The sequence below is a fragment of the Mustela putorius genome, unplaced genomic scaffold, assembly GCF_011764305.1.
Source record: "Mustela putorius furo isolate JIRA1106 unplaced genomic scaffold, ASM1176430v1.1 tig00003858_pilon_pilon_pilon, whole genome shotgun sequence".
Taxonomy (NCBI): domain Eukaryota; kingdom Metazoa; phylum Chordata; class Mammalia; order Carnivora; family Mustelidae; genus Mustela; species Mustela putorius.
Window position 1 is genome coordinate 17,840,288 of NW_025422010.1, and position 27,586 is coordinate 17,867,873.

The following is a 27,586-nucleotide window of genomic DNA, read 5'->3' on the forward strand; positions in this document are numbered from 1 at the left end:
AAGATCAAAGTGACAATTAGTGAAATAAAAAGCAGAAAAACATTAGAAAAATGAATAAAACTAGAAACTAGTTCTTTGAAAAAGTCAATAAAATTGATAAACTTCTAGCCTCACTATTATGGAAAAAAGAGAGAAAATCCAAATTATTAATATTGGGACTGAGAGAGGTGACATCATTATCCATTTGAATGATATTAAAAGGATAATAAGAGGAAGTTATGAACATTTTATACCAAAAAATTTGGGAATTTGGATGAAATGAACAAATTCCTTGAAAGACAAATTACAAAAACTTACATAAGAAGAAACAGATAACTGGGTTGCTCAGTTGATTAAGTGTCTGACTCTTGGTTTCAGCTCAGGTCATGATCTCTTGGTTGTGAGATGGAGACCCATGTCAGGTTCCATGCTCAGTGGAGAGTCTGCTTGAAATTCTCTCCCTCTCCCTGCTCCTTACTTGTGCTCTCTCTCTCTCTCTCAAATGAATAAATGAATATTGAATGAATGAATGAATAAAAAGAAATAGATAATCTGAATAGTCCTATGTCTCTTAAATGCATTAAAAATGTGGCTAATATCTTTCCTAAGAAAACCCTCTAGGCCCAGATGGCTTAGTGTTAAATACCACCAAACATTTAAACAGAAAATAATAATAATTCTACATGAACTCATCCAAATAATAGAAGTGAATGGACTACTTTCCTAACTTATTCCAGTCAGCATTATCTTGATACCAAAATCAAAGACATTATAAGAAAAGTTCAAACCGGGACGCCTGGGTGGCTCTGTTGGTTAAGCAGCTGCCTTCGGCTCACGTCATGATCCCAGCGTCCTGGGATCGAGTCCCACATCGGGCTCCTTGCTCCGCAGGGAGCCTGCTTCTCCCTCTGACTCTGCCTTCCACTCTGCCTGTGCTCGCTCTCGCTCTCTCTCTGACAAATAAATAAATAAAATCTTAAAAAAAAAAAAAAAAAGAAGAAAAGTTCAAATCAATATTCCTCATGAAATAAATCTAAAAAAAACTTTTTTTCTGACACAGAGAGTGGGAGGACAGAGGGAAAGGGAGAGAGAGACTCTTAAACATGTTCCACACCCAGCACAGAGCTTAACATGAACTTACAACCTTACAACCTTACAAACACAGAGCTTACAACCCTGAGAATACGACTTGAGCCAAAATTAAGAGCCTGATGCTTAACCGACAGCCACACAGGCACCCCATAAACAAAATATTTCTAAATAAAATTTTAGTATATTGACACCAACAATATGTTAAAGGGATAATATATCATGACCAAGTGAGATTTATCCCAGGTATGCTTTGTTGGTTTAACATTTGAATATCAAAGTTTACCATGTTAACAAACTAAAAAATAAAACCATATCATTATCTCAGTAGATGCAGGAAAAAAAGCATTGGCAAAATTCAATATTTATTCCTGATAAAGACTCTTAACAAACTTAAGGAAAAAAAGGGGGAGGATTTCCTCAGCCTGATAATGAACATCTACAAAAACCCCACAGCTGGCATACCTAAATGCTTCTCCCTAAGATCAGAACAAGACAGGTATGTCTGCCCTTACCATTTCTACCCAATGGTGCTGCAGATTCTAGCAGTGTAATCAGGCAAGAAAAATAACTAAAGGCTTCCAGATTGGAAAGGAAGACATAAAATTGTCTTTATTTATAGACCACAGGTGATCTATGCAGAAAACTCAATGAAATCTACAAAAAAAGCTATCGGAATTAATAAGTGAGCTTAGCAACATTTAAGGATATAAGATAAATATACAAATACCAGTTTTATTTCTATATGCCAACAAAAAAACATCAGAAATTTAAAAAAATATATTTTTTAAAAAATATATTTGTTTGACAACTGAGAACAGGTGGCACGGCTGGTTTTTTGTTTTTGTTTTTGTTTTAAGATTTTATTTATTTATTTGACAGAGAGAGATCACAAGTAGGCAGAGAGGCAGGCCGGGGGCGGGGGTAGGGGTGGGCAGGAAGCAGGCTCCCCACCGAGCAGAGAGCCCGATGTGGGGCTCCATCAGGACCCTGGGATCATGACCTGAGCCAAAGGCAGAGGCTTTAACCCGCTAAGCCACCCAAGTGCCCCAGAAATTAAACATTTTTAAGTAACAGTGACTCATTTATAATACATAGAAACACATATATACAATAAAAATATGAAATAATAGGGATAAATCTGAGGGAAAGTGTGAAAAAACTGTAGCCTAAAAACTAGAATGCAAAGCTGAGAGGAAGTAAAGAAAACCTAAATAAATTGGAGAGAGATCTCTTGTTCATGGGTTGAAAAACCAAGATTGTTAAAATGTCAGTTCTCTCTAAATTGACCTGTAGATTCAACACAATCCAAACCAAAATTCCAGAGGCTTTTTTGGGTAGAATATGACAAGTGAATTCTAAAATTCATATGGAAATGCAAATGACTTAAAATAGCAAAAGCAGCTCTGAAAAAGAGAACAAAATTGGAAACTAACACTACTTGATTTGAAGAGTTATTATAAAGTTGCAATAATCAAAACAATGTGGTACTGGTGTAAAGACATACAGATAGATCAATGGAACAGAATAGAAATTCTAGGAATAAATTCACACACATAAATGTATATTTAACAAAGGGACAAAGGCAATGCATGCAGTAAAGAAGGGATAAATTTTTTTTAAAGATTTTATTTATTTATTTGTCAGAGAGAGAGAAAGATCAAGAGCACAAGCAGGCAGAGGCAGAGAGAGAAGCAGATTTCCCACTGAGCAAGGAGCCCAATGAGGAACTCAATCTCAGGACCCTGGGATCATAACCTGAGCTGAAGGCAGTGGCTTAACTGACTGAGCCACCCAGGCATCGCTAGAAAGGATAAACTTCTTAACAAATAGTGCTGGAACAATTGGATATCCATATGCACAAACATGAACTTCAGTCTTTATCTCACGCCACATACAAAATTAACTCAAGTAGATCATAGACTTAATTTAAAAACTACAAAATATAGGGGCGCCTGGGTGATTCAGTGGGTTAAGCCTCTGCCTTCCGCTCAGGTCATGATCTCAGGGCCCTGGGATGTAGCCCCACTTCTGGCTCTCTGCTCGGTGGGGAGCCTGCTTCCCCCCTCTCTCTGCCTACTTATGATCTCTCTCTCTCTGTCACATAAATAAATAAAATCTTTAAAAAACACAAAATATATAACTTCTATAAGATAACATAAGGCAAAGTATTTGTGACCTGGGTTAGGCAAAGATTTCTTAGATATAGCACCAAAAACAAAATCCACAAAAGAAAAAATTGATAAATTAGACTTCATTAAAATTAATAAATTCTTCTTAGAAGACACTATTAAGAACATGAAAAGACAGGCCACAGACTGGGTGAAAATCCTTGCAAAAGATCTATAGGAATTGTATTTAGGAAAAAGACCTTTAAAAAACTCAGTAATAAGAAAATAAACCAGTTTTTTAAATGGACAAAAGAGAGATGGATGACAACTAAGCATGTGAAAAGATACTTAACACCATTAGTCATTAGCAAAACACAAATAAAAACAATGAGATATCACTACACATTTATTAGAATAGCTAAAATTAAAGGGCTGATTATATCAAGCATTGATATGAAGGAATTGGAACTCTAATACACTGCTGAGAACATAAAATAGTAAAACCACTTTGGGAATCAGTTTGATAGTTTCTTTAAAAGTTAAACATATACCTATCATATAGTCTAGCCATTCCATTCCTAGACATTTTACCCAAGAGAAAGAAAATATAGTCCACATAAAAACTTGTGCACAAATGTTCATATCAGCCTTATTTGTAATGGCAAAAACTGGAAATAACCCAAATTTCCCTGCAGGTGAATATTTATCCATTGCTATATGTCCATACAATGTAATACAACTCAATAAACAGTAATGAGTTATTGGAACTCATAACAGCATGGATGAATCTCAAAATAATAATGGTGAGTGAAAGAAGCCAGACAGAAGAGAAAGTAATATTGTGTTAGTCTGTGTGTATGTAAGTTTAGAAAATGCAAACTAATTTAGAGTGACAACAGGTCAGTGTTTGCTTGGGGAGGGGAGAACAAGGGAGACATAGGAGGGAGGGATTACAAGGAGGTGGGGTGGGACGCCTGGGTGACTCAGTCAAGCATGTGCTTTCAGCTCAGGTCTTGATCTTAGTGTCCTGGGGTTGAGCCCCCTCCCCAATCAGACTCCTTGCTCAGTGGGGAGCCTGCTTCTCCCTCTCCCTCTCTCTGCCACTCCCCCTGTTTGTGCTCTCTCCTTCTTGCTATCTCTTACTGTCAAATAAATAAAATCTTTAAAAAATAATTTTAAAATGTGAAAAAACAAGGAGATTTGGGGGTGGTAAGTACGTTCACTGTGTTGTCTGTGGTGATAATTTCACAGGCGTATATACGGGTAAAGACTTATCAAGTTGTTTAAGTATGTGCATTTATTGTTAATTATACTTAGAGCTGTTTTAAAAATCAATAACATAAGAATAGATTAGGAAGTATCTTGTTTAATATTAATTTTAGGGGGACTTGTGTTTCAGTTGAGTCAAAAGTAAAACAGTTGACAGAAATAGCTAATGCAGCCTCATAGTGCATTAATAGGAACATGGTCTCTTATTAGGAGAACATTAGTTGCCATCTGAATGTGAAAATAGGCCCAGTGTACTTACATGGGAAAGAAGCAAATTATGTCATCCACATTTTATACAGGTTTCAAGGGCAGAAAGAGTGATAGTAAAGATTTAAGTTCTCAATCCTCTGGAAAACTCTTTTTTTTTTTTTTTTAAAGATTTTATTTATTTATTTGAGAGAGAGACAGTGAGAGAGAGCATGAGCGAGGAGGTCAGAGAGCGAAGCAGACTCCCCATGGAGCTGGGAGCCCGATGCGGGACTCGATCCCTGGACTCCGGGATCATGACCTGAGCCGAAGACCTGATCCGAAGACAGTTGTCCAACCAACTGAGCCACGCAGGCGTCCCTTTTTTTTTTTTTTTTTTTAAAGTCTATTTATTTGACAGACAGAGATCACTAGTAGGAAGAGAGGCAGGCAGGGAGAGAGAGAGAGGCAGAGACCCCGATGTGGGACTCGATTCCAGGACCCTGAGATCATGACCTGAGCTGAAGGCAGAGGCTTAACCCACTGAGCCACACAGGCGCCCCCATCTGGAAAAATCTTAACAAGATTTAGCCAAATAGCCAAATAGCCAAATAGCCTGGCTAGCATGTGAATCTTGATTTCAGTCATGAGTTCAAGCCCGGAATTGGGTATGGAGTCTACTTTAAAAAAAGGTTTAGCAAAACGAAGATTTACTGAATATCTACTGTGTTCCAGACACTATACTAAACCTGTTAATTGTTATGGTGGGGCAGATACCATTTTTCAGATCATGATACAGAATCTCAGAAAGGGTTAGTATTTGGTGAAAAAAAGCTAGTAAATGGCAAAATCAGAATTCAAACTCTTTCTACTTACTATGCAAAAGTCCCCCCCCCCAATCCCAGGGATTTGGGGCTAACAGAGAGTTACTGAACTATTGCATAAAAAGGATAAGGAGATCGTTTAGGCTTCCACCCTCCCATCCCCCCTCCCCCATTTTATTTCTTTAGCCACAATATGACAGACATTGTGCCAGGAGCTGGGAATGCCCTCAAGGAGCTCGTGACTTAGTGAGAGAAACAAGAAGCTATAAACCACAACATAGAAAGCAGAGCTGTGACTTGCTCAAGGAACTTTCCAAGTTTGAGATCCTTCCAGTGCTTACAAGTTCCTCCTTTAAATGGATATGAAATCACTAGTAGAGAGAATCAAGCAGTCGGCTGCTTACTGGTTATCTAAACACCATGTACTACACAACAGCCCAGGTTTTAATCCATGTTTGAGTATGAGCAGAATCACAGTCTGTTATATTTTGTACACTGGGGACGACTTCAAAACCACTAGTGTTAGATGCTAAATATGCCAATGGCCACCATCCACGATAAATTCAAGAATAGAAGCATGTGCAAAGTGGTAAAGATTAGGGAATAACATAATGGGATTTACATTTTGGAAAGTTCACCCTGACTTTATCTAATGCACATCTGTCCTTTCTGATTATTCTATAAATGATACATTCCAAAATTTGTTAATGAAGTGAAATAAGACAAACAACATACATGAAATAAATTTTTTAAAATTCAAAATGAAACCATGGAGTCTTAACACATTGTCTTGAGATAAATAAAAAGGTGCAGAACATCAGTACTTTAGTAGACAGAAGAAAAGTTGCACAAAGACAGTGCTCGCCTTGTTGAACATTAAACCCATAGATCCTAGCAAGTTTCTTGACAAATGGTAAGTGCTCAATAAATAATTGTTGAATAAGTAAATAAACGTAGCAGTGGGATTCAGTCTGATAGCTACTGAAAAGAGTCTCCTGGATTTGGGGATTAGATCGTTGGTAACTTGGCGAAAGCAGTTTTGTTGAAATGGAATTACCCTTTAAAATCACTATGTGTAGGGACGCCTGCATGGCTCATTTGGTTAAGCATCTACCTTTGACTCAGGTTACAATCCCAGGATTCTAGGATCCAGCCCTGCACCCAGCTCTCTGCTCAGCGGGTAGCCTCTTCCTCTCCCTCTGCTCTTTCTCCTTGCTTGTGCTCTCTATCTCAAATAAATAAATAAATAAAATCTTTAAAAATAAATAAATAACATTGGGGTGCCTGGGTGGCTCAGTGGGTTAAGCCTCTGCCTTCAGCCCGGGTCATGGTCTCAGGGTCCTGGGATCGAGCCCCACACCCAGCTCTCTGCTCAGTGGGGAGCCTGCTTCCCTTCCTCTCTCTGCCTGCCTCTCTGCCTACTTGTGATCTCTCTCCCTCTGTCAAATAAATAAATAAAATCTTTAAAAAAAAAAGAATAAAAATAAATAAAATCACTGTATAATCTAATATTAAAATAAATGCTCACTTTGTACAATTAAGTATTTCTGATGCCAGTTATCAATCTACACATAAATATTTTCTATATTTCTTAAAACTTACTTATGACACTGTTTTGAAACATTTACATTTTAGAAAATATACATGCACACATAAAGATACACTGTATCATATATACTCAGTGAAGTTTCTCTTTCCATCCCCCCTCATTTCTATAGGTGATCTCTTGTCACTTGTTTCTCCTGTATCTTTCTAGATTTTCTTTATATCTGTTCCAGCAGGCACAAGCATGGATTCTTATTTTCATACATTTTTTTTTTACTCTATAGACAGCATTTTGTTCTGCACTTTGCTTTCTCATAGTTATCTCTTAGAAATCTTTCCAAATCAATAGAACTTCCTCATTGTTTTACTGTTGTATATTGTCACGCTGTGTGGCTATGCCATTATTTATTTGCCCTATCCCCTATTGATGGGCATTTATATTGTTTTTAAACAATGCAACAATGAATAACCTCCATATGTATTATTTCTCACAGTACATAAATACTCAGGAATTGCTGGGTCAAACAAGGATTCATTTGTAATTCCTACAAATGCTGTAAATTACTTTCCATAGAGGTTCTATCGGAAGATGTGTGTCAGTTTGTATTTCCACAACGGCTCACTAACAAAGTTTACTTTTGAACTTTTGGATTTTGTCAATCTGACGGGTGAAAAATAATATCTGAGTGTAGTTTTAATTTGCACTTTCCTTGTTGTTGACATTGAACAGCTTTGCATTTGTTTAAAAACTACTTGCATCTTCTTTCTATGAACTCTTAAGTTCCTTTACCTTGACTTGTTTGTCATCATTTGGGTTCTGCTGGAATCAGAGCCTAAAGAAAGGATTTGGGTGCAAGTCGCTTATTTGAGAAGTGATCCCTACAAGCAGGAGTAAATCAAAAAAGAGTGTGTTTTCTGTGTAGTTGCTGTAAACCCGGAGGGCTTGAATCTACCAGGTTCTCGAAGAAGCAGGCAGAATGCCTCCCAGAATTATCCTTCCCAAGAATGGAAAGCTAGGACATTTATTCTTAGTCCTCCATTCATTGAGGGCTGCCCCAGAGTTGTTACACTTCCTCACACTTCTGGACCACACACAGTGCTAAGACCTTGATGATCTTGAAGAAGCCCCTGAGATAAAAAGCTCAAAGAAGCTGGATATGAGCTTGAGGTAAGATGCTGCCCCCAGGAAACTGACCCACAAAACCATCCACCATACCTCCTGCTGAAATCAAAGATGGGCTAAAGGGAAGTGGTATGCGGCAACAAAGGATATCTAACAGTAATCTTTTTTCTTGTTGACTTCTGTTGACAGGAACATAGTGTAAAAGTAAGTTATAAATATTATCCCTGGTTTGTAATTTTGCTTATAGTGTTTTTTTTTATTTTTTTTTTAAAGATTTTATTTATTTATTTGACAGAGAGAAATCACAAGTAGATGGAGAGGCAGGCAGAGAGAGAGAGGGAAGCAGGCTCTCTGCTGAGCAGAGAGCCCGATGCGGGACTCGATCCCAGGACTCTGAGATCATGACCTGAGCCGAAGGCAGTGGCTTAACCCACTGAGCCACCCAGGCGCCCCTGCTTATAGTGTTTTTAAAGTAACAGCTTTATTGAGATATAATTCATATATCTTACAATTTACCCATTAACAGTGTACAATTAATGTTTTTTAGTATACGCACAGAATTGTACAATTATCACCACATAAACTTCAGAACATCACTCCATGAGAAACTGTGTATCCATTTCAGTCACTCTATTTCAGCCCTCCACTGCCGAACCCTGGGGACTATAAATCTGCTTTCTATTTCTATGAATGTGTCCATTCTGGGCATTTCATATAAATGGAATCATACAACATATGGCCTTTTGTGACTGGTTTCTTTTATCTGGCATGTTATTTTCAAGGTCCATCTATGTAGTATGTAACAGTACTTCATTCTTTTTTACTGCTGAACAAAATCCCATTTTATGCATAAGCACATTTTATTTATCCATTTTTCAGTTTTTTTTTTTTGTTTTATTTTATTTTGTTTTATTTATTTTGTTTATCAGTTTATAAACAACCTTTAGGTTGTTTCCACTTTGGGGCTATTAGGAATAATGCTGCTATGAACATTTGTGTATAGATTTTTGTGTGGAAATATGTTTTCACTTAGTTCTCATTTCATACCTGTGAGTGCAATTGCTGGGTAATATGATAACTATATATATCCATCGGAGGAACTATTTTCCTCAGTGTCTGTACCATTTTACATTTCTACCAACAATGTGTGAGGGTTCCAGTTTCTCCATATCCTTACCAACACTCTTCTTTTTTTTTTTTTTTAATTTTAGACATTCTGTGGACATGAAGTAATATCTCATTGTGGTTTTGATTTGTATTTCTCCAATGGTTAATGATGAGCATTTTTTCATGTGCTTTTTGGCTATTTGTACATCTTCTTTGGAGAAATGTCTACACAAATAATTTGTCCATTTTCCAGTTGGGTTATTTAGCTTTCTATTTTGAGTTATAAGGGTATAAGGAAGTATATAAATGTACTGAATACAAGTCCTTTATCAAATATATGACTTGCAACTATTTTTTCCATCCATGGGTTGTCTTTTCACTCTCTTGATGGTGTTCTTTGAAGCACAATTTATTTTAAAATTTTCATAAAGTTTGATTTATTTTTTCTTTTGTTTCTTATGCTTTCAGTGTCACAGCTAAGAAACTATTGCCTAATCTAAGGCCATGAATATTTACTTTTGTGTTTTCTTCTCAAAGAGGGGTATATGGTAGGGGGTTGGGTGAGCCTGGTGATGGGTATTTGGAGGGCATGTATTGCATGGAGCGCTGGGTGTGGTGCATAAACAATGAATTCTGGAACACTGAAAAGAAATAATAAATAAATAAATAAAAATTTTAAAAGCTGTTACAAGAAAAAGAATGGTATAGTTTTAGCTCTTACATTTAGATCTATCATCCATTTTTGGTTAATTTTTGTATATGGTGTGAGAAAGAGATCCAAGTTTTTGCATGTGAATATCCAGTTGTCCCATAATTATTTGCTGAAATGCTGTTTGTTTTTTTAACCCATTGAATTTTCTTGGCACTACTGTCAAAATTTAATTGCCCATAAAATGCAATGGTTTCTTTCTGGACTCTCAGTGCTATTTATTAATTTTTGTATCTTGATATATCCTGGAACTTTGGTGAACTCATTTATTAGCCTAGTCATTTTGTAGTCTATTCCTTAATATTTTCTTTTTTGTCCATTTCATCTGAGTAATTAAATACTGGTATGCTAAGGATGCCATAACAAAATATCATAGACTGAGTGATCTAAATAAAAGAAATTTATTTTCTGAAAGTTCTGGAGGCTGCAAATCCAGGAGAGATCAAGATACAGTATGATCAGTTTTCCTGAGGTCTGTCTCCTTGGTTTGCAAATAGTTGCCTTCTTGCTCCATCTTCACATGGCCCTTCCTCTGTGTGTGTACATCCCTGGTTTCTCTTCCTCTTCTTTTAAGAACACCAGTCAGGGGCACCTGGGTGACTCAGTTGGTTAGCATCGACCTTCGGCTCAGATCATGATCTTTTGGTCCTGGGATCGATCCCCACATCAGTCTCTCTGCTCAGTGTGGAGTCTGCTTCTCCCTTTCACTCTCTCTCTCAAATAAATAAAAATCTTGGAAAAAAAAGAAAAGAATACCAGTTGGGCTAACACCCCACCCTTATGACTTCATTTAAGCATAATTACCTCTTTAAAGATCCTATCTCCAAATAGCTTCACATTCTAAAGGAGTAGGGCTTAAAAATAGTTTTGCCAGGCTGGGGGTGGGCAGAGGAGTTTGTGGCGGGGATGGACAAAATTCAGTCTGTAATAATGGCATATGGTTGTTCACAGCATTCCTTCATAACTTTTTCTAGAAGTAAGGTTGCCGGTGATGCCCTCCTGTCCATTTTTTATTTTAGTAATGTATGTCTTTTCTCTTTTTTTTTTACTTGGACAGTCTAGCTAAAAGTTTGCCAATTTCATTAAGCTACTCAAAGAGCAAACTTGGTTTTCTTGATTTTTGCGATTATTTCTGTATTCCCTATTCATTCATTTCTGTTGTAGTCTTTATTACTTTTCTTCTGCTTATTTTGGATTTAGTTTGCTCTTTTTCTAGATTTTTAAGGTAGAGGCTAGTTATTTCTTTGAGATCTTTCTTCTGTTTTAATATATGTACTTACAGCTGTAAATTTCCCTCTGAACACTTCTTTACAGGTATCTCATAAGTTTCCATACATTGTGTTTTCATTTTCATTTACCCTAAAGTGGTATCTAATTTCCCTTTGATTTCTTCTTTGACCTGTTGGTTATTTAAGAGTGTGTTGTTAATTTCCCCGTATTTGTGAATTTTTCAGATTTCCTTCGGTTACTGATTGCTTATTTGAGGCCATTGAAGTCAGAGAATGTAATTTGCAAGATTTCATTTCCTTTAATTTTATTGAGGCTCGTTTGATCATCTAACAGATTGTCCTAGAGAGTGTTCCCTTGTGCACTTGAGAAGAATGCGTATTCTGCTTTTGTTGGGAGAATGTTTTATTGATATCAGTTAAGTCTAGTTGATTTATAATGTCTTATGTCTTTTGTTTCCTTGTTAATAATCTCCCTAGTTTCTCTGTTCATTGTGGAAAGTGGAATATTACAGTCTCACCTATTACTATTGAGTTACCTAATTCATCAGTCTTTGCTTCATGAATTTGGGGCTGTATTGTTAGGTACATTTATGTTTTTAATTGTTATGTTTTCCTGGTGGGTTAATCCTTTTATCAATATAAAATACCCGTTCTTTTTCTCTAATAATATTTTGTCTTAAACCTTCTGTTTTCTGAGATGGCCACTCCAGTGCTCTTCTAGCTACTGTTTGCATGGTTAGAGTGTTTTATCATACAGATTTCTTAAATTTTAATGTAGCTGAATATATAAACCTTTTTCTAATGGCTTCCATGTTTTGAACAATAGTCTGGCCTTTTCCATTTTAAGATGATAATCAACTTTTCTGTGTTGTTTCCTGTTATTTCTGTATCTTCAGTTCTCAAGTGTCTATCTTTAGTCATTTGACTTTGGTGTTTAGTGTAAGATGTGGATCAATCTTAATTTTTTTCTTACATATCAAATTGCCTCAATACACTTTATTGAATGGCTCATCTTCATTGCTGCTTTGGGCTGCTACCTTTACCTTATACTAAATTCTCTTGTGTATTTGCATCTATTTCTTACTGTCTTTTTAAATCTATTATTCTATTTGTCTGCTAATATACCAAGACCATAGTATTTATTGACTGAGGTTTTATACTAAGCCTTATTATGGCTTCATATTAGACTCATTTCTCCTATTTTTCAGAATGTTTCCAGCTATCCTTGTGTATTTGTTTTTTATATCAATATCACATCAATTTGCCTACTTTAAACATTCTAATGATTCTTATAGTAATTCTAATAGTATCTATACCTGTTAGTATTTTTCTAGAATCACATTAAATTTATAAATTAACTTAGATTGATTTCATCTTTTTGACATCAAATGTTCCTTCTCAGAAACATGGCATGTCTTGACATTTGTTCAGGTCTATTTTCATGAACTTCAGAAGTGTTTTTTTAATTTTTAGAAATCTTTAATATGGAAAGTTAGAATACATATAAGATAGACTAACAATCAACAAAACTAAAAGGTAACTATGGAATGGGAGAAGATATTTGCATGACATATCTGATAAAGGATTAGTATCCAAAATACATAAAGAATTTATAAAACTCAACACTCGAAAGACAGATAATCCAATTAAAAAATGGGAAGAAAACACAAGTAGACATTTTCCTAAAAAAGACAAACAGATGGTCAATAGACACATGAAAAGATGTTCAACATCACTGATCAGTGAAATGCAAATCAAAACTACAATGAGATATCACCTCATACCTGTCAGAATAGCTAAAACCAACAACATAAGAAACAACAGGTATTGGCAAGGATGTGAAGAAAGGGAAATATTTGTGCACTGTTGGTAGGAATGCAAACTGGAGAAGCCACTGTAGAAAACAGTATGGAGGTTCTTCAAAAAGGTAAAATTAATCTACCCTATGATCCAGAAATTGGACCACTAGGTATTTACCCAAAGAATATAAAAATACTAATACAAAGGATACATGCACCTCAGGGTTTATAGCAGCATTACCTACAATAGCTGAATTATGGGAACAGCCCAAAATCCATCAACTGATGAATGGATAAAGAAAATGTAGTGTATATATATGTACATATACATACACACACACACACAAACACACAACATATGTACATACACACACAATGGAATATTACTCTGCCATAAAAAGAATGAAATCTTGCCATTTGCAACAACATGATGGAGCCAGAGTTATTATGTTAAACAAATAAGTCAGAGAAAGACAAATGTCATATGATTTTACTCATGTGGAATTTAAGAAACAAACCAGCCAAGGGAAAAAAAGAGGAAAAAAAAAGAGTGAGAGAGAGGCAAACCAAGAAACAGACTCTTAACTATAGAAAACAAACTGATGTTTACCAGAAGGGAGGATGGGTTAAATAGGTGGTAGGGATTAATGAGTGCACATGTTGTGATGAGCACTGGATATTGTATGGAATTGTTGAATCTCTATATTGTATACCTGAAACTGATACTACACTGTTTATTAAGTGGAATTTAAATAACTTTTAAAAATAGAGAGACTAATATAATGTACTAACACCAGGGACCTATCACCCAGTTCCAAAATTATGAGCACATGGCCAATATTACTTAATCTTACTTTCTCTCTCCTTCTTTCCCTCAATATGTTGAAACAAATCCCAGACATTATATTAAGAAGTACTGCAAAGTCTTCTGCATATAGTTGTGTATATTTCTACAGGCATTTTATCTATTGATTATTCCTTATATATCTGAAAATTCATTCCTATACATCAACAAATCCCAGACATTATATTAAGAAGTACTGCAAAGTCTTCTGCATATAGTTGTGTGTATTTCTATAGACATTTTATCTATTGATTATTGCCTATATATCTGAAGATTAATTCCTATACATTAACTTTGTTCTTTTTCATTATTTTAAAAATATTGGCCTCTGCTAATTTGAATTCAGTGACTTGGAAAAAAATAAGGTGAATCATTGCTCTTCATAATTTATAAGCTACATTTTACCTGTGTATTTTTGTTTACCTGGAGTATTAGAAATACACTAAAATTATAGGTATAAACTACTGTAGTAAATTACTAGCCTTGTTCCAAACAATACAACTATTGCCTGAAACATAACGACCAAACTATTCAACAGCATAGCAAACTTACCTGGGATTCCTATACTGTAAGTTTCTCTGTTAAGACATGAAAAACTGTCTTCCAGTTTTCCTGCAGTTTCCTGTTGTAATGTTGTCTGTGCAGTTTCTGGCTTCTGCTCTTCCTGCAGACTAAAAATCACTCCCTGGTGGTAAACCCTGATCTCAGAGAGGCAGTTAACTCTACTGAGCCAGTAGGGAACCATTTCAATTTTTTGAGTTCCTATGAGGAGCACTCATTAGAGGCATCAGGAATCACACTGCTATATGAATACTTATTTTTTTTTTTAATTTATATTTACTTACTTGAGAGAAAGAGCAGGAGTGAGCAAGAGAGAGCCATGAGTGGGGTTGGGGGGCCAGAAGAGAGGGATGCAGGGCTCTGTCCTAGGACCCTGAGATCATGACCTGAGCCAAGGGCAGATGCTTAACTGACAGAGGTACCCAGACTCTTCTGAATACTTTTTTTTTTCCTTTAAGATAATTCCTAATGTAGTACCATCAATATCCTGCTGTTTGGAGCATTCTTTCTTTTCTAACTCTCAGAGAGTTTTAATGGCCCCTTTTGACACTTGCTGGTATTAATGGATTAAGCTGTTCTGGCAGAGTACAATCAGGGATTGGGGAGTCTGTACTCATCTCGGAAAACTCTCGTTGGCTTCAGTGTTTATGGTCCCCATAGTCTGTCTCTTGCATGTGGTTTTTCTGGGATGAATTATTTTCTGAATCTAAATAGGAACCATCTTTTGGATGTACCTGGCATTACATAGGGAAATTAATTCAAGTTTACTCCGAAAAGTAAAGAAACTTTCTTTTAGAGAAAAGCTCTTTCTCCTACCTTGCAATGACTTAGTTTGCAGTGCACCTTTCAAATGACAAAATCATCTGAATAGAGATAAATATATCTCATTAAAATATGACTTTAAGGGGAACTGTGGAGATAGTTCTAATATGGCACATAATGATATCCTTGATGCCACATCATATGACTTCGACGGAGTTAAATGACAGCTACTCCTTAAGGTGGTACTACCCACCTTTTTGAGTTTTTATAGGGATTAAGTGAATTGATCTATTTAAAGTGCTTAGGCTGGTACCCACCACATAGTATCTTCTAGTGAATTTTTGTGAAATACATAAAAAGAAAGTAAAAAGCCAAATACAGAGAAACTGACTTTCTTAAAATAGGTCAAGGATAAAACTGAAATTTTACAATCTGCTTTCTCTCACCTCATTCTTACTGAATTAACTTCCTTCCTGCATATAAAATAGTTTCTAATTTGAACAACCTCTTTCATTTTCAAGATTCGCCAATTCTCAGTCCAGCTAATTCTGCAATCAATTTAAGTGGAGCTCAGGACCTGACCCGGAATAAGAATGTTGTGAAGCCACTGGCTTTATCTTTGCAGGTTGTAGGGAAGACTTTTGCCGCAGGTGATGTTTTCCTCACTTATATTTCTTTGCTCAATACATAGTCTATAAAAGACTTGTGTGAAATCTCATTGACAATTTGGTAGAAGAAAGCAGAAGCTCTTTTCCTGCCAGTTGAGGACAGAAGTGGGGCTGTCTGTAATATTGTATTATTATACAAAGCTTCGTACTGTTTTTGCTCCAACCAGAAGAGTCAAGGAATGACATTTGGCATATGGGGAAACAGAGCAGGTTGGTTCTGTTCAGCAAACATTTCTTGGATACCTGCTAGTTTGAGGAACCGAGGATACAAAGAAAAATAAGGGTCAATCCCTGACCTCTAAAGTCCTTATAACCTAGGAGAGGAGACAGACTTACAGGGAAATATTTTCAGTGCAGTGCAGTAAATACACAATATGCTGGGGGATAACAAAAGAGGAGAAGAGTTTTAGTGCAACATTTTAGAGTGATGAAGAATGAGTTCTTGGAGGAGCTTGGTCTTAAACTATGAGGAGATACTCACTACACAGAGGAGTGAGGGAAAACTATTTTAAATTCAGGGGAAATCCAGGACCAAAGCTGGAAAGGAAAGGAGAGAAGCTGTATCATATGTACAGGAATGTCCCCGTGGTTTGGAATTGTTAGAACCATAAAATGTAAAACTCAGGGAGTGGTGGGAAGGAGCAAGTAGTGGGCAAGGGAAGCATGAATTTTACTCTATAACTTATGGAACCAAGGAGTAACATGATCTGATTTGAACTTGAGCTAGTTCACTTGGCAGAAAAAGAAAAAGGAGAGAGAGAGAAGTAGAAAACTAGTTGGGGGTCATTTCATTAGTTAGGGGGAATGATGAAGTCCTTGACTTGGGTAATAATAGGCTCGAGAAGAGGAAACAGATTGGAGAACAACTCAGGAAGTAAAATCCACAGAATTTGAGTGATTAATGTAAGCAAGAAGCGGAAGAAGTGGTCTTGGTTTGTACCCATCTGTCTGCTAATGGTGATGTGATGCAGTTACGTAAGAGGAAATAAGAAGGAGGAGCAGGTTCTCCAGGAGGAGAATGTGAGTTCAACTGTGGACATGCTGAATTTGAGATACCCATGAAATGTCCAAGTGGATCGGTTCAACAGGCATCTACTTTATTGTACCTGAGATTAAAATCACCAGAGTAAATAGGATTTGATACAGAGAAATGTGGGGTAAGGCAAGCTGTTAACTAAAGATAACATTTTAGAAAATTCCAGTGTCTAAGGAAAAGAAATGGTCTGAGAGGGAGAGGAAGAATGAGAAGAAGGAGAACTTACCGTTCTTGGAATCTTTGTAACAGTTAGGCATCATCATTTATTCTGACCACATTTATTCTTATTCTGTTCCAACAGTTCTTGCAGGATCCACCTTCTGGTTAGATTATAAATGTGTACAAGTTAATAAAATGATGGATCCTGGCAGTAACCAGCATGGTTGCTAAAACCATCAGATGAAGGGCTGATGGACAATTTTTTTTTTTAAGATTTTGTTTACTTATTTTACGGAGAGAGAAAGAGAGAGAGCACAAGGAGGGGAAGCAGCAGAGGGAGAGTGAGAAGCAGACTCCCTGCTGAGCAAGGAGCCTGATGTGGGACTGGAGCCCAGGCCCCTGGGATCATGACCTGAGCTGCTGCAGTCAGACACTTAACCTAATGAGCCACCCACGTCCCCCAGTCATGGACAACTTTATAATTTGAGAATTAGGTTAACAACTCTTAAACCCACTGACCTATGTTAACATGACAAGAAGAAAGAAAGCCAGTTATTGTGTACCTGCTGATGGAAGAATATGACAGTATTTATGAGATACTCTTGCCCAAAAACCAAAACCTAAATCTGAGTGAGCCTCTATATCTAACAATTAGTATGTAGGAAATGGAGGGGGGTGTTAAATGATGTCATAGATAACCAATCAGCAAAATTCAGAAAAGGAAAAATTCTGCCAGATTTTCAGCAGATTAAATGGAAGAAATAAAAAGAAGAAGGGGAATCCTATGGATTAAAGGAGGTTCCAGGAGGGGACAAAAGGGGATGTGACTGACACTATACTGACTGAGGCTGGAAAATTTCTCAGCAAAAATGACATTATCCTAAATCTCATTGTAGTATGACCTTATCCTGATTTAAACAAACTATTTTTAAAATTTGTGAGAGAGTCCATGAAATGCAAACACTAACTGAATATTTTTTAAAGATTTTTTAAAAGTTTATTTACTTGACAGAGAGAGAGAGAAAGAGAGAGAGAGCATAAGTAGGAAGAGTGGCAGGCAGAGGGAGAGGGAGAAGCAGGCTCCCCACCCAGCAGAGAGCCTGACACAGAGCTCCATCCCAGAACTCCAGGATCATGACCTGAGCCAAAGGCAGATGCTTAGCCAACTGAGCTACGTAGGCACCCCTAAATATTTTATTATATTATTGTATTAATTAATAAATGTAAGCTTTTAAAAAGGGGGCTTAAGGGACATAAAAACTAAATTCAATGTGTAAATCCTTTTTAAACCCCAATTTGAGAAAACCCACTGTAAAAAAAAACATTTCTGAGATAACTGGGGGGAAATTTGAACACAGATGGGATATTTGGCATTAAGGATTTACTAATCACTGTCAATTTTAAGTAGAATAATGAAATTAGAGTTAAGTTTTAGGAGCTCTTTTCTTTTAGAAACTCATACAGAAATATTTATAGATGAAAGAATATAAATAAGTTTTCTCCAAAATAATCTAGAGTAAGTATGTAAGAATGTTGTGTGAGGAGGAAAAGAGAGGAAGTATCTTAATCTATATTTATCTAAAGCAAGATTGGCCATGTGTTGATAAATGCTAAGGCTGGGTGGTAGGTATGTAGTTTATTACACTATTCTACTTTTGTATACATTTGAATATTTCCAAGATACAAAATTTTAAAAAACACAATTTTCTCTTTTTTTCCACCCACCATCTCCAAAGACATCACTGAAAGTGATTCTAAAAGATCTCTTGGGATCCTAGAAGATTATTTGTAGGAGACATTTCATCTAAAAGAGGGTACTACTCTGATGGTTGTAGTCGGTTCTACACCGTGGCTGTCCTGTCAGTGAGATGTCTTTGAATCCTGGAGTTGAGGTTTATGGTGTGGTTGCAAGGCCCCAGAATGCAGTGTGCTGCTCAGCCCCTGTTCTGAGCATTCCTCTTGTGTGCTACAGATGCTGCTAATGGAAACAGTAGCCATGGAGGGAAGAGCAGTGCAGCCAGCTCCACTCCAGCTCGCCCAGGGAATTACTCTTTGTCACCAAGACCTAGCTATGCATCAGGAGACCAAGGTATGATACCCATCTTAGAGTTTTGAAATAACGCACCTTAACTATGAAAGAAGTGCTATGAAATTTGAAATGATGAATTATCTGACAGTGCACTCCGAGCTTTTCCTTACCTTCTCATTGAAGGTTTTGAAGGTTTATGATTGGTGTGAACAATGATGGTTAAAGATCTTGGTGATTGACAAGTATGAGCCTAGCTAGAAAATAATGTTGAAACAAATGTATAAGGAAGTGTCTTGGAAAACCATGAGCTTTGTTGACCAGACTACAGAGATCAAGGTTCCTCTCTGTTCCCTGACCCTGGGTAAATCTGAGCTTTCCTTTTGCCATCTACAAACCGGGCGTAACAATATACTTACCATACAACTTCAGAGTGTTGTTGATAGAATTAAATGAAATCATCTGGGTAAAACTGTATATGGCAAAACAACATCCAAATGTTAGGTGGTATTGTTAGGGTGATTTTTCTAATTTTATCTTTACCTCTAGAAGAGTGCTCAGACTTTCTGAGTATAATCAAATTAAAAGCTCGATGTTATGTTAAATTCTCTCCTTTCTACCACTGCTAAGGACAAGGCTCATCTTTCTTTTTGCCTTCAGCTACCATGTTCATTTCTGGGCCACCAAAGAAACGACACCGGGGATGGTATCCTGGGTCACCTGTCCCACAACCTGGTTTAGTTGTACCTGTTCCTACAGTCCGCCCTCTTTCAAGAACTGGTAAGATTTCAACAGAAGATGGGTTTTCAGTTTTTTTGAATTAGCAAAATTATCTTCTACTCCTGTTCTATCCTTGAACCTTTGAAGATAAATTTCCTTAACCAACCATTGTGTCCAGTATTATGTAAGGAAATTAATAGTAGCTGATATTTTGTCCCCATTGTATCTGCCTTCCCTGAAAGTACATGGGCCATCACAACAGATCTTAATTCAACCTCTGGCTTTGTTTGGACCCAAAGTATCAATAAACCATTCTTTACATAGGGATGATGCTACTAACCCAGCATCATAGGGCACAAATGGGTTTGCTTTGCCATTTGTGGTGTTAGACATGTTTTCCTGTTATCTGGTTCCTTTATGTGACATGCACATCTTATTTCTGGCCTGGACGACTTAGTCTGTGGCTAGAAACCTAAAAAAAACCAACTGGTTCTCCTTTATAATAACTAAGTCATGGCCATTGGGAACCTACTGGTAAATGTGTAAACACCGGTCTACCTTGTACTAAGCACAAATTTAAATATACGAATTCTAAGACATAAATGGGATTCTTTAAAAACTTAAAGACTCTAAGTTTTATAGTAGTCTATGTAGTCTTTAAAACTTTAAAGTCTTTAAAGTTTTAAAGACTACATAGAGATGCTGTATAAACAAAGAATTATGCTACTGTGTTTGTCTCTATTAATCAGATAGTACTGATTAATGATGAGTTTATTCTTCTTCACTCTTTTCTGTATTTTTCAAATTTTCTATAATGAGTAAATAAGGCATGGAAAATTGGGATGAGGATGGAGGGTATTAAATACAAAACAGAATCCAAAAGATTGCATGTGGAAAAACAATTAGAAGAAAATAGTATGAAAATACTAAACAGTAGTTATCTCCTGATGATGTGATTATGATTGGGTTTTTTTCCTTCTGTTTTTCTCTTCTAATTTTATATAGTAAACATGAATTGCTCTAATTTAAAAAAATGAACCTTTAAACTTCTAAAACTTCTAAAAGTATTAAGACTATGTTGATTTCAATGGTATTTCATTTAGCTTTCATGTCTAATCCTTCGTCAAACAACTTTCTTTCCAGAGTCCCTTTTATCTGCTCCAGTTCCACAGACCCCATTAACTGGAATTTTACAACCTCGACCCATTCCTGCAGGGGAAACTGTAATTGTTCCTGAAAACCTGCTGAGTAACTCAGGAGTTAGACCAGTAATTCTGATAGGTAAGGGAAAGGCATTCCAGGTTGCCTGTGTCTGCTGGGATCTGGGTCTGTTTCTCCATTTCAGTGTTTGTGCAATTACCCATATGTTCATGCATGTATTCATTCATTCTTATATTGATTCTTTCAGCTTTTATCAATCAGCTCACTCATGCTGTTAAACATGTAACTAGAAATTGGGAATAAGAGAAAGCCTTTTTGCCCATAGGGAGCACTGTTTTGTGGGGAGTCTGTCATGTAAACAATATTGTGAAACTTGTGGTTTGCAACCAAGAACTCAAAAGAGAGAAAGCTTAACTCTGCCTGGAGGGATTCTGAGAGGACTTGTCAGAGGTGACGTTTCAGCTGGGTCCTGAAGGGGAAAAGGCGTTCTAGTCAAACCACAGAGAAAAGAAACAAGCTGAACCAGCTAACAGACCCCCTTTGGGAAAACCAAGAGGTCCCAGAGCTGCATGGGGAAGCGTCTGCAAACCACTTATCTTTACACAGTCTGAGTCTTTCCAAAATGTCTATAAGTGGAGGTGTAGAAATTTAGAGGGCCCTGGAATCCAGGACTAACTTAATGCTTTTCAGACCCCCATCAAGAATTACTTCATCCTGGGACTGTTCTAGGTCAGAAGGTGACTTCCTGCTTTACCTTTGGGACTAAATAGATGGAGTGTTTAGCCTCCCTGGATCTTTAGGGTATGTCTATATGCGGTGTTATCTGCTTCTTTTGGTTGACTTGAGCCTACCGACATAGATGGTTTTGCTTCAAGCCCTGTCCTTTATCAGGCTGTCCTACCTACCGCTCCTGGGCCTATAGGCACTGGGAGAATCTCAGTTGTTTAAATTCCATATGGTCAAAACGTCTTTATTAAACATTTGAGTGGTGTGCATACTGGAGCTAAACCTTGGAAAGATATGTAGAACATAGGGAACCTGTCGTGTCTGCCTTTTAGAAAGTCTCAAACAGAGAGACTACCCCTGTTTTTACCACACCACCAGTACAGGGTATATTTTCAACACATTTTTGTCCTATCTACTTCTAAGATAATTCAAGGCTATTTACTGACATTTGAGAACATAAAAATAACTAAGATAACACAAAGGGTAGGAACGTGCATGTACCTGTGACTAAGAGAATATTGCTGGTCATCACTGAGTTTGTTAGCTTTTTTAAATGTTTAAGAAAACCTCAGGAAAGAAATTAAGTTATTGTGGTTTGTTTTCTGGCTTCTTATGTTGAAAGAAACTTGATCAAGAATTTTATTAGAAAATAATTTGTCATTGAAGTTTTGCAAAAGGATACAGAGATGTTTTGCAAATTATCATCAATCCTCTAGGGCACATTAAAAATTAACATGTCCCTTCTGTGAGAAACAGAGATGATACCATCTGAGTCTTTTGCTTTTTGTTCATCTGATTTAATGTAAGGGTAGAATTCGGAAGCATCTGAGGGAATTCCCTAGAATTCTCATCTAGGGGGCAGGAAACTTTGTTAAACATCTTTGATCCTAGCTGGGCACACATACCTTTAAAAAAGAAATATTAGGGACAACTGGGTGGCTTAGTTGGTTGGGCGACTGCCTTCGGCTTGGGTCATGATTCTGGGGTCCTTGGATCAAGTCCCACATCAGGCTCCCAGCTCCATGGGGAGTCTGCTTCTCCCTCTGACCTACCCTCTCATGCTCTCTCATAAATAAATAAATAAATAAATAAATAAATAAATAATTTTAAAAAAATAAATAAAATAAAATTTAAAAAAAAATAAAAAGAAATGTTGAATTTTATTGACCTACTTCTGTTGGGGCAGGCTATGGCACTTTACCCTATTTCTATGGAAATGTTGGTGACATTGTTGTGAGTCCTCTGCTGGTGAATTGCTACAAGATTTCACAGTTGGAAAACAAAGATTTGGAACACTTAGGGTTGACTGGCAGCCAACTCCTGAGCGTCGAAAACATGATTCTTCTGACGATACAGTATCTTGTACGGCTAGGTAAGTGATTTGCAATAATTATTTGGTGGTGATAATTCTTATTCTTTTTTGCATCACGCTTTTTTCCTTTCTTTCCCTACTTTCTCACATTCATCCACTTGTCCAGTTTTTAGTTTCCCCTTTTCATTTCTAATGTTCCCTTCCTTCAACCCTACTCTCTATGACTGTTCCCTTTCCTTTCCCATTTCTTTCCTACTTCTGCCACTTGCCTTCCCTCCACTCCATTTATCTCCTTGCTCACCTCTCTGGCTTCTTGAGGGCCTCTTTGGGTCCTAGAAGAGAGAAATTGCGCCACCTAGTGTCCAGTATCGTGATGGCCCTAAGGTCTCCAGTTCATACAGGCAGAAGGGCTGTGCCATGGGCACCTTCCTCCCTTGGGGAGTCTAGCCAACCATCCTTCCGAAAGTGCAGCTGTCATCTGGAATACAAACGAAGCCATTGCCTTAGACCATTATTTTACGGTTTTCTACTTAGCCTTTCTATCTTGTTCAGCCACTGTCCCTACATCCTTTTTTTTTTTTTCTTCTCCAGCTACACACCTTTGATGCAGTCCCATCATGTTTTCCTTCATTAAGGCAGTATCTGTGGACCTCCCTGAAAGGTTCTTTAGGCTACAGGGTAAGGGAGATACATAGGTCATGAACCTTTCACTTCCTCTATTTGATATGTCCTCCTGAGGTCCACAGTGGGTGTGTGCCGGTGCCCTGACAATGCTGTCAGGGGCTCAGCAACATTTACATTGCAATGTCCTTTATTTTGCAAACTGCAGCAGGTCATCTAATATGCAACCTAATTATACATTCACTCTAAGACTTCAAGCCACTGATTTACTTTGGAAAAGGCTCAAGATGAAAAATTACACATTAGAAATTTTATCTGCCCTCTTGTGAATTATCTTAATGTTTGGAGATACCGAAGTGTTAAACAATGAAAATACTGGGCTAAACAATATTAAAAACAAAAAAGAAGCTTCAGCCAGCCAGATTCAGTCTTTGGGCCATCAGCTAGCAACTACAGCTATAAGGCTTGGTGCCCTGAGAGTCTGAAGGCCTGCTATGACATGGGCTTTTTGAAACTTGCAAGACTTTGGATAGCTTAGGAGTCACTTTGATGATAAACCTAAGACTTGCTAATCATGCTGATGAATGGCTAATAAAATTATAAAAACCACCTGTGCCTGCAGCTCACTTGATGTCATAATTTTAATTGCTGCATGCACTGACTTCCAACTATGTTCCAAGATCTAAAACCAGCTTCTTGATGCACCCATAATTAGTAACACAACCCCCCATAGAGTAATGCTATTGGCAAACCAAGCCATTGGGTACAGTATTTTTTCAACCTGAATAACAATTTTAAATATCAAAGTCCAAGTTAATTAAAACTAAATGGCCAAAACAAAATGTCTCTCCTCAAATAACTAAAAGCTCTTATCTTAAAAAAAGAAAAATCTCCATTGAATTAGACCTGTCTTCTCTGCCCTGTGGGATCAGTTCGTTCTTTCTAGACTTTCTCTGGCAACCAATTAATATATCTCTCAGTGTGCAACACAAATGGCTTTTTTTTTTTTAATCTAAATTTTGTACCTTAGGACACATCTTCTCCTCAGCAACTTTCTTCTGGAGTCTTTGAGTTTTTGCTTTTTTGTAGTTTGTTTGTTTATTTTGCCTCTGAAGGCTTTGAAGAAGGCAGGAAGAATATTTTTTTACATATGCTTTATAGATAGATTTTTTTAAAAATCTAAGCTTTTAAAGAACAGGTCTAATACTTTTATGATTCAGTTACCTGGACATAATAGGGAAAAAGAAAAGTAAGATTCTTCAGAAGGAAGAGCCCTTTAACTACAGTCAGTTTTTTTTTAATCAATTTATTATTACACAGCCTGAAAATCTTTTGAAATAGAAAGTAAAATCATCAAATCCAGTGATTATTGGAGGGCTCTGAATTTGTTGGAACCTTTTCTCTTCTTATGAAGGTAGCCCTATCTGAAAAGCCATCAGAGCTGATGCCTAGGCTAACCTGAGTTACTGGAACAGTTAATGGGGGGAAAATTACTATTATCAAGCTTGTGGGAAGTGGAGGAAAAGCTCCTGCAATTTAACTATAAAGGCTAAAGATGAAGAAATGATGGGAGGCGATTGGAAGCAAGACATTTTGCTCTCTTGCCTCATTTAAACTTTGGTACATTTTCCTCTATTTCTCAATTCCTAACAGGAATCCAGTCAAAATTCTGTAAAAGTTAGTTTTAAGGCAATGGAAAATGCTATGAACATGTATCATAATTTTATATTCCCAGAATGCCTTTATATTTGAAACTGATTACACTGAGAACATGTTACTCAATCATGGTTTGGAGCAGATCTTACGAACACACCTAGTCAGCAGGCCTCTGGGCCTCCAGGAGGTCTATGAGAGGCTGTGGGGAATGGCAGCAAAGCCACTTGCTTTTGGATATCATTTGTTCTGATGGAAGAAAGCTTTCAATAGACAGCCACCTTCCCTTCATCTCATTTGTAGAGTCAATGCAAATCTGTATACTTTAAGCTCACTACCTAGTATGTACCTAGTGACCACTAACCATGATGCTAATTGGATAAAGCAGAATGAAGACAGAAGCTTTAGTGGCTCCCAGGTGATAAGAAGGCATCCCCCTCCCTCTAGCAAGTGACTGGGGAGGACATAAGAAATATTAACACAATGTAAACACTGCAGGGTTCTTGCTCGCTTTCCATGGACAGCAGGAAAACACTCTGAGAGGATTTCAGTCTCCCTCCCTCTCGCATCTAACCAATCGTGGAAAACCATGTTTTCTCCAATTTAAATTATTTTTACAATAGATAATATTTTATTTATTTGCCCATATCCTGAAAATATGACTAAACCTTCATTTTCTTACTTTCCTAGAGAATGTGGGTGGGGGCCTGGAAGGCCACTTAAATCCCTTTTAAGGAAGGAAAGATTTCTGGTTCATTCAAGATACCTCCTCATACAGAAGTCCAGTCCCTTAAAACCTGTGTTCTTTCCCAAGGGGATTTTTAGCCTTGGGTTGTGAAATTATTGCCTGATCTCAGGTCACAGACAGTGACCCAGATACAGTCTGTATCTGTCTAGCAGAGCTTGACTTTCAGATCTCGGGTCTGCACAGCAGAAGAGATGACTGAAGAGAGGGGGTGACCATAGCCTCACTGGCTTCAATTGAAACTAAACGTCAGAGTTGATTTGAGTCACTTGGGTGCCAAACATTAACTTGCTTGTTTTGTCCTAAAGACTGGTTGAGTTTCTAAAGAGAATCAGAGAAATAAAATCTCCCTAATACCAGGGGCTGTAGGTCACCCATATAAATTTAGCTGTAACCGCCACAAGAAGAGAGGACCCAATGCCATCCTTAACAACCCAGAATGCTGGGGACCAGCTAGGTGACAGTTACATTCTGCCTAAATAAAAATCAGAAGTGAAAAATAGTTGAACTTTATTTTCTTATGGACAGTATTCCTAAAATTAACTACAGAAGCAATACATTAAGATGTTTTTCAAAGTAGCTATAAATAAAATGTGAAACAAGTGAAACCTAAAGTTGGTTATGCTGATAGGTTAGCTTCTTCCTTCCTGAGTCATTAATCGTATCAGTAACAACAAGTTTAACAGGTCAACAAATATACCACCTTCAGTGACCACCCCAAAGGCATACAGCGGACTCAGAGAACATCCTCTTTTTAAAAATATCAAGATTAGCATAAAGGAGAACAGAAGCCTACATTTGTGTTTAATATTGACACAGAGAGAAGGTAATTTCATGGTGGAAAATGGTTAGCAGGGCCTCTGTGCTTGTGGCCACAACAGGAAAGAGTTCTTTTGCCTGTGGAATACAGTGGACTTAAAAGGACTACACACTAATGTACGTGTGTTTTTCTCTCTTTTCTGGCTGTGATGTGTTTTAAATTCTAGCTGTAATTCTCTTCAATTTAGGTCCTGATCAGATACCTCTCAGGGAAGAATTTGAGCAAATCATGCTGAAGGCTATGCAGGAATTTACTCTGAGAGAGAGAGCCCTGCAGCTGGGTGCTCAGTGTACCCCTGTGTCTCCAGGACAACTCCCCTGGCTTGCGAGACTAATTGCCAGCGTATCTCAAGACTTGGTTCATGTGATCGTGACCCAAAACTCTTTGGCCGAAGGCATTTCAGAGACACTGAGGACTCTCAGTGAAATGAGACACTATCAAAGACTACCAGATTATGTGGTGGCAATTTGTGCTTCAAAAATCAGAGGAAACGAATTTTGTGTGGTAGTGTTAGGTGAGTAATGTTTGGGGTGTTTGGGTTTTTTTTAATCCATTCATTCAATTATTTCTCCATTTGAAAACTATTTATTGGGTGTTTCAAGCATCCATGTAATTAATGTCTAGTTAATTGCTCCCATTTGAGTTCTTCCTCCTAATTTTAACTTTTGTTTTTCTCCTCATGTCAGATTTTTGTGGCCCTTAGTTTGGCTGGTGTCCTTGTCAGCTGGTTGTGGGAGCATCACTTCAAAGCATGTCCTAGTAACAGATACCCTGGTCTCACGTAACTTCTGTCCTTAAAAGG

At 37.3% G+C, this 27,586-nt stretch overlaps 1 protein-coding gene across 1 annotated transcript in view; it reads left to right on the plus strand.

Moving 5' to 3' along the window:
• GREB1L (GREB1 like retinoic acid receptor coactivator) overlaps positions 1–27,586 on the plus strand; it is a 267,253-nt gene that overhangs the window by 173,828 nt on the left and 65,839 nt on the right. The window contains exons 11-16 of the mRNA XM_004742815.3: positions 15,659–15,787; positions 18,973–19,089; positions 19,687–19,806; positions 20,890–21,027; positions 22,820–23,005; positions 26,972–27,298. Coding sequence (XP_004742872.2) covers positions 15,659–15,787; positions 18,973–19,089; positions 19,687–19,806; positions 20,890–21,027; positions 22,820–23,005; positions 26,972–27,298 — 1,017 coding nt within the window. The remainder of the gene's footprint in view (positions 1–15,658; positions 15,788–18,972; positions 19,090–19,686; positions 19,807–20,889; positions 21,028–22,819; positions 23,006–26,971; positions 27,299–27,586) is intronic.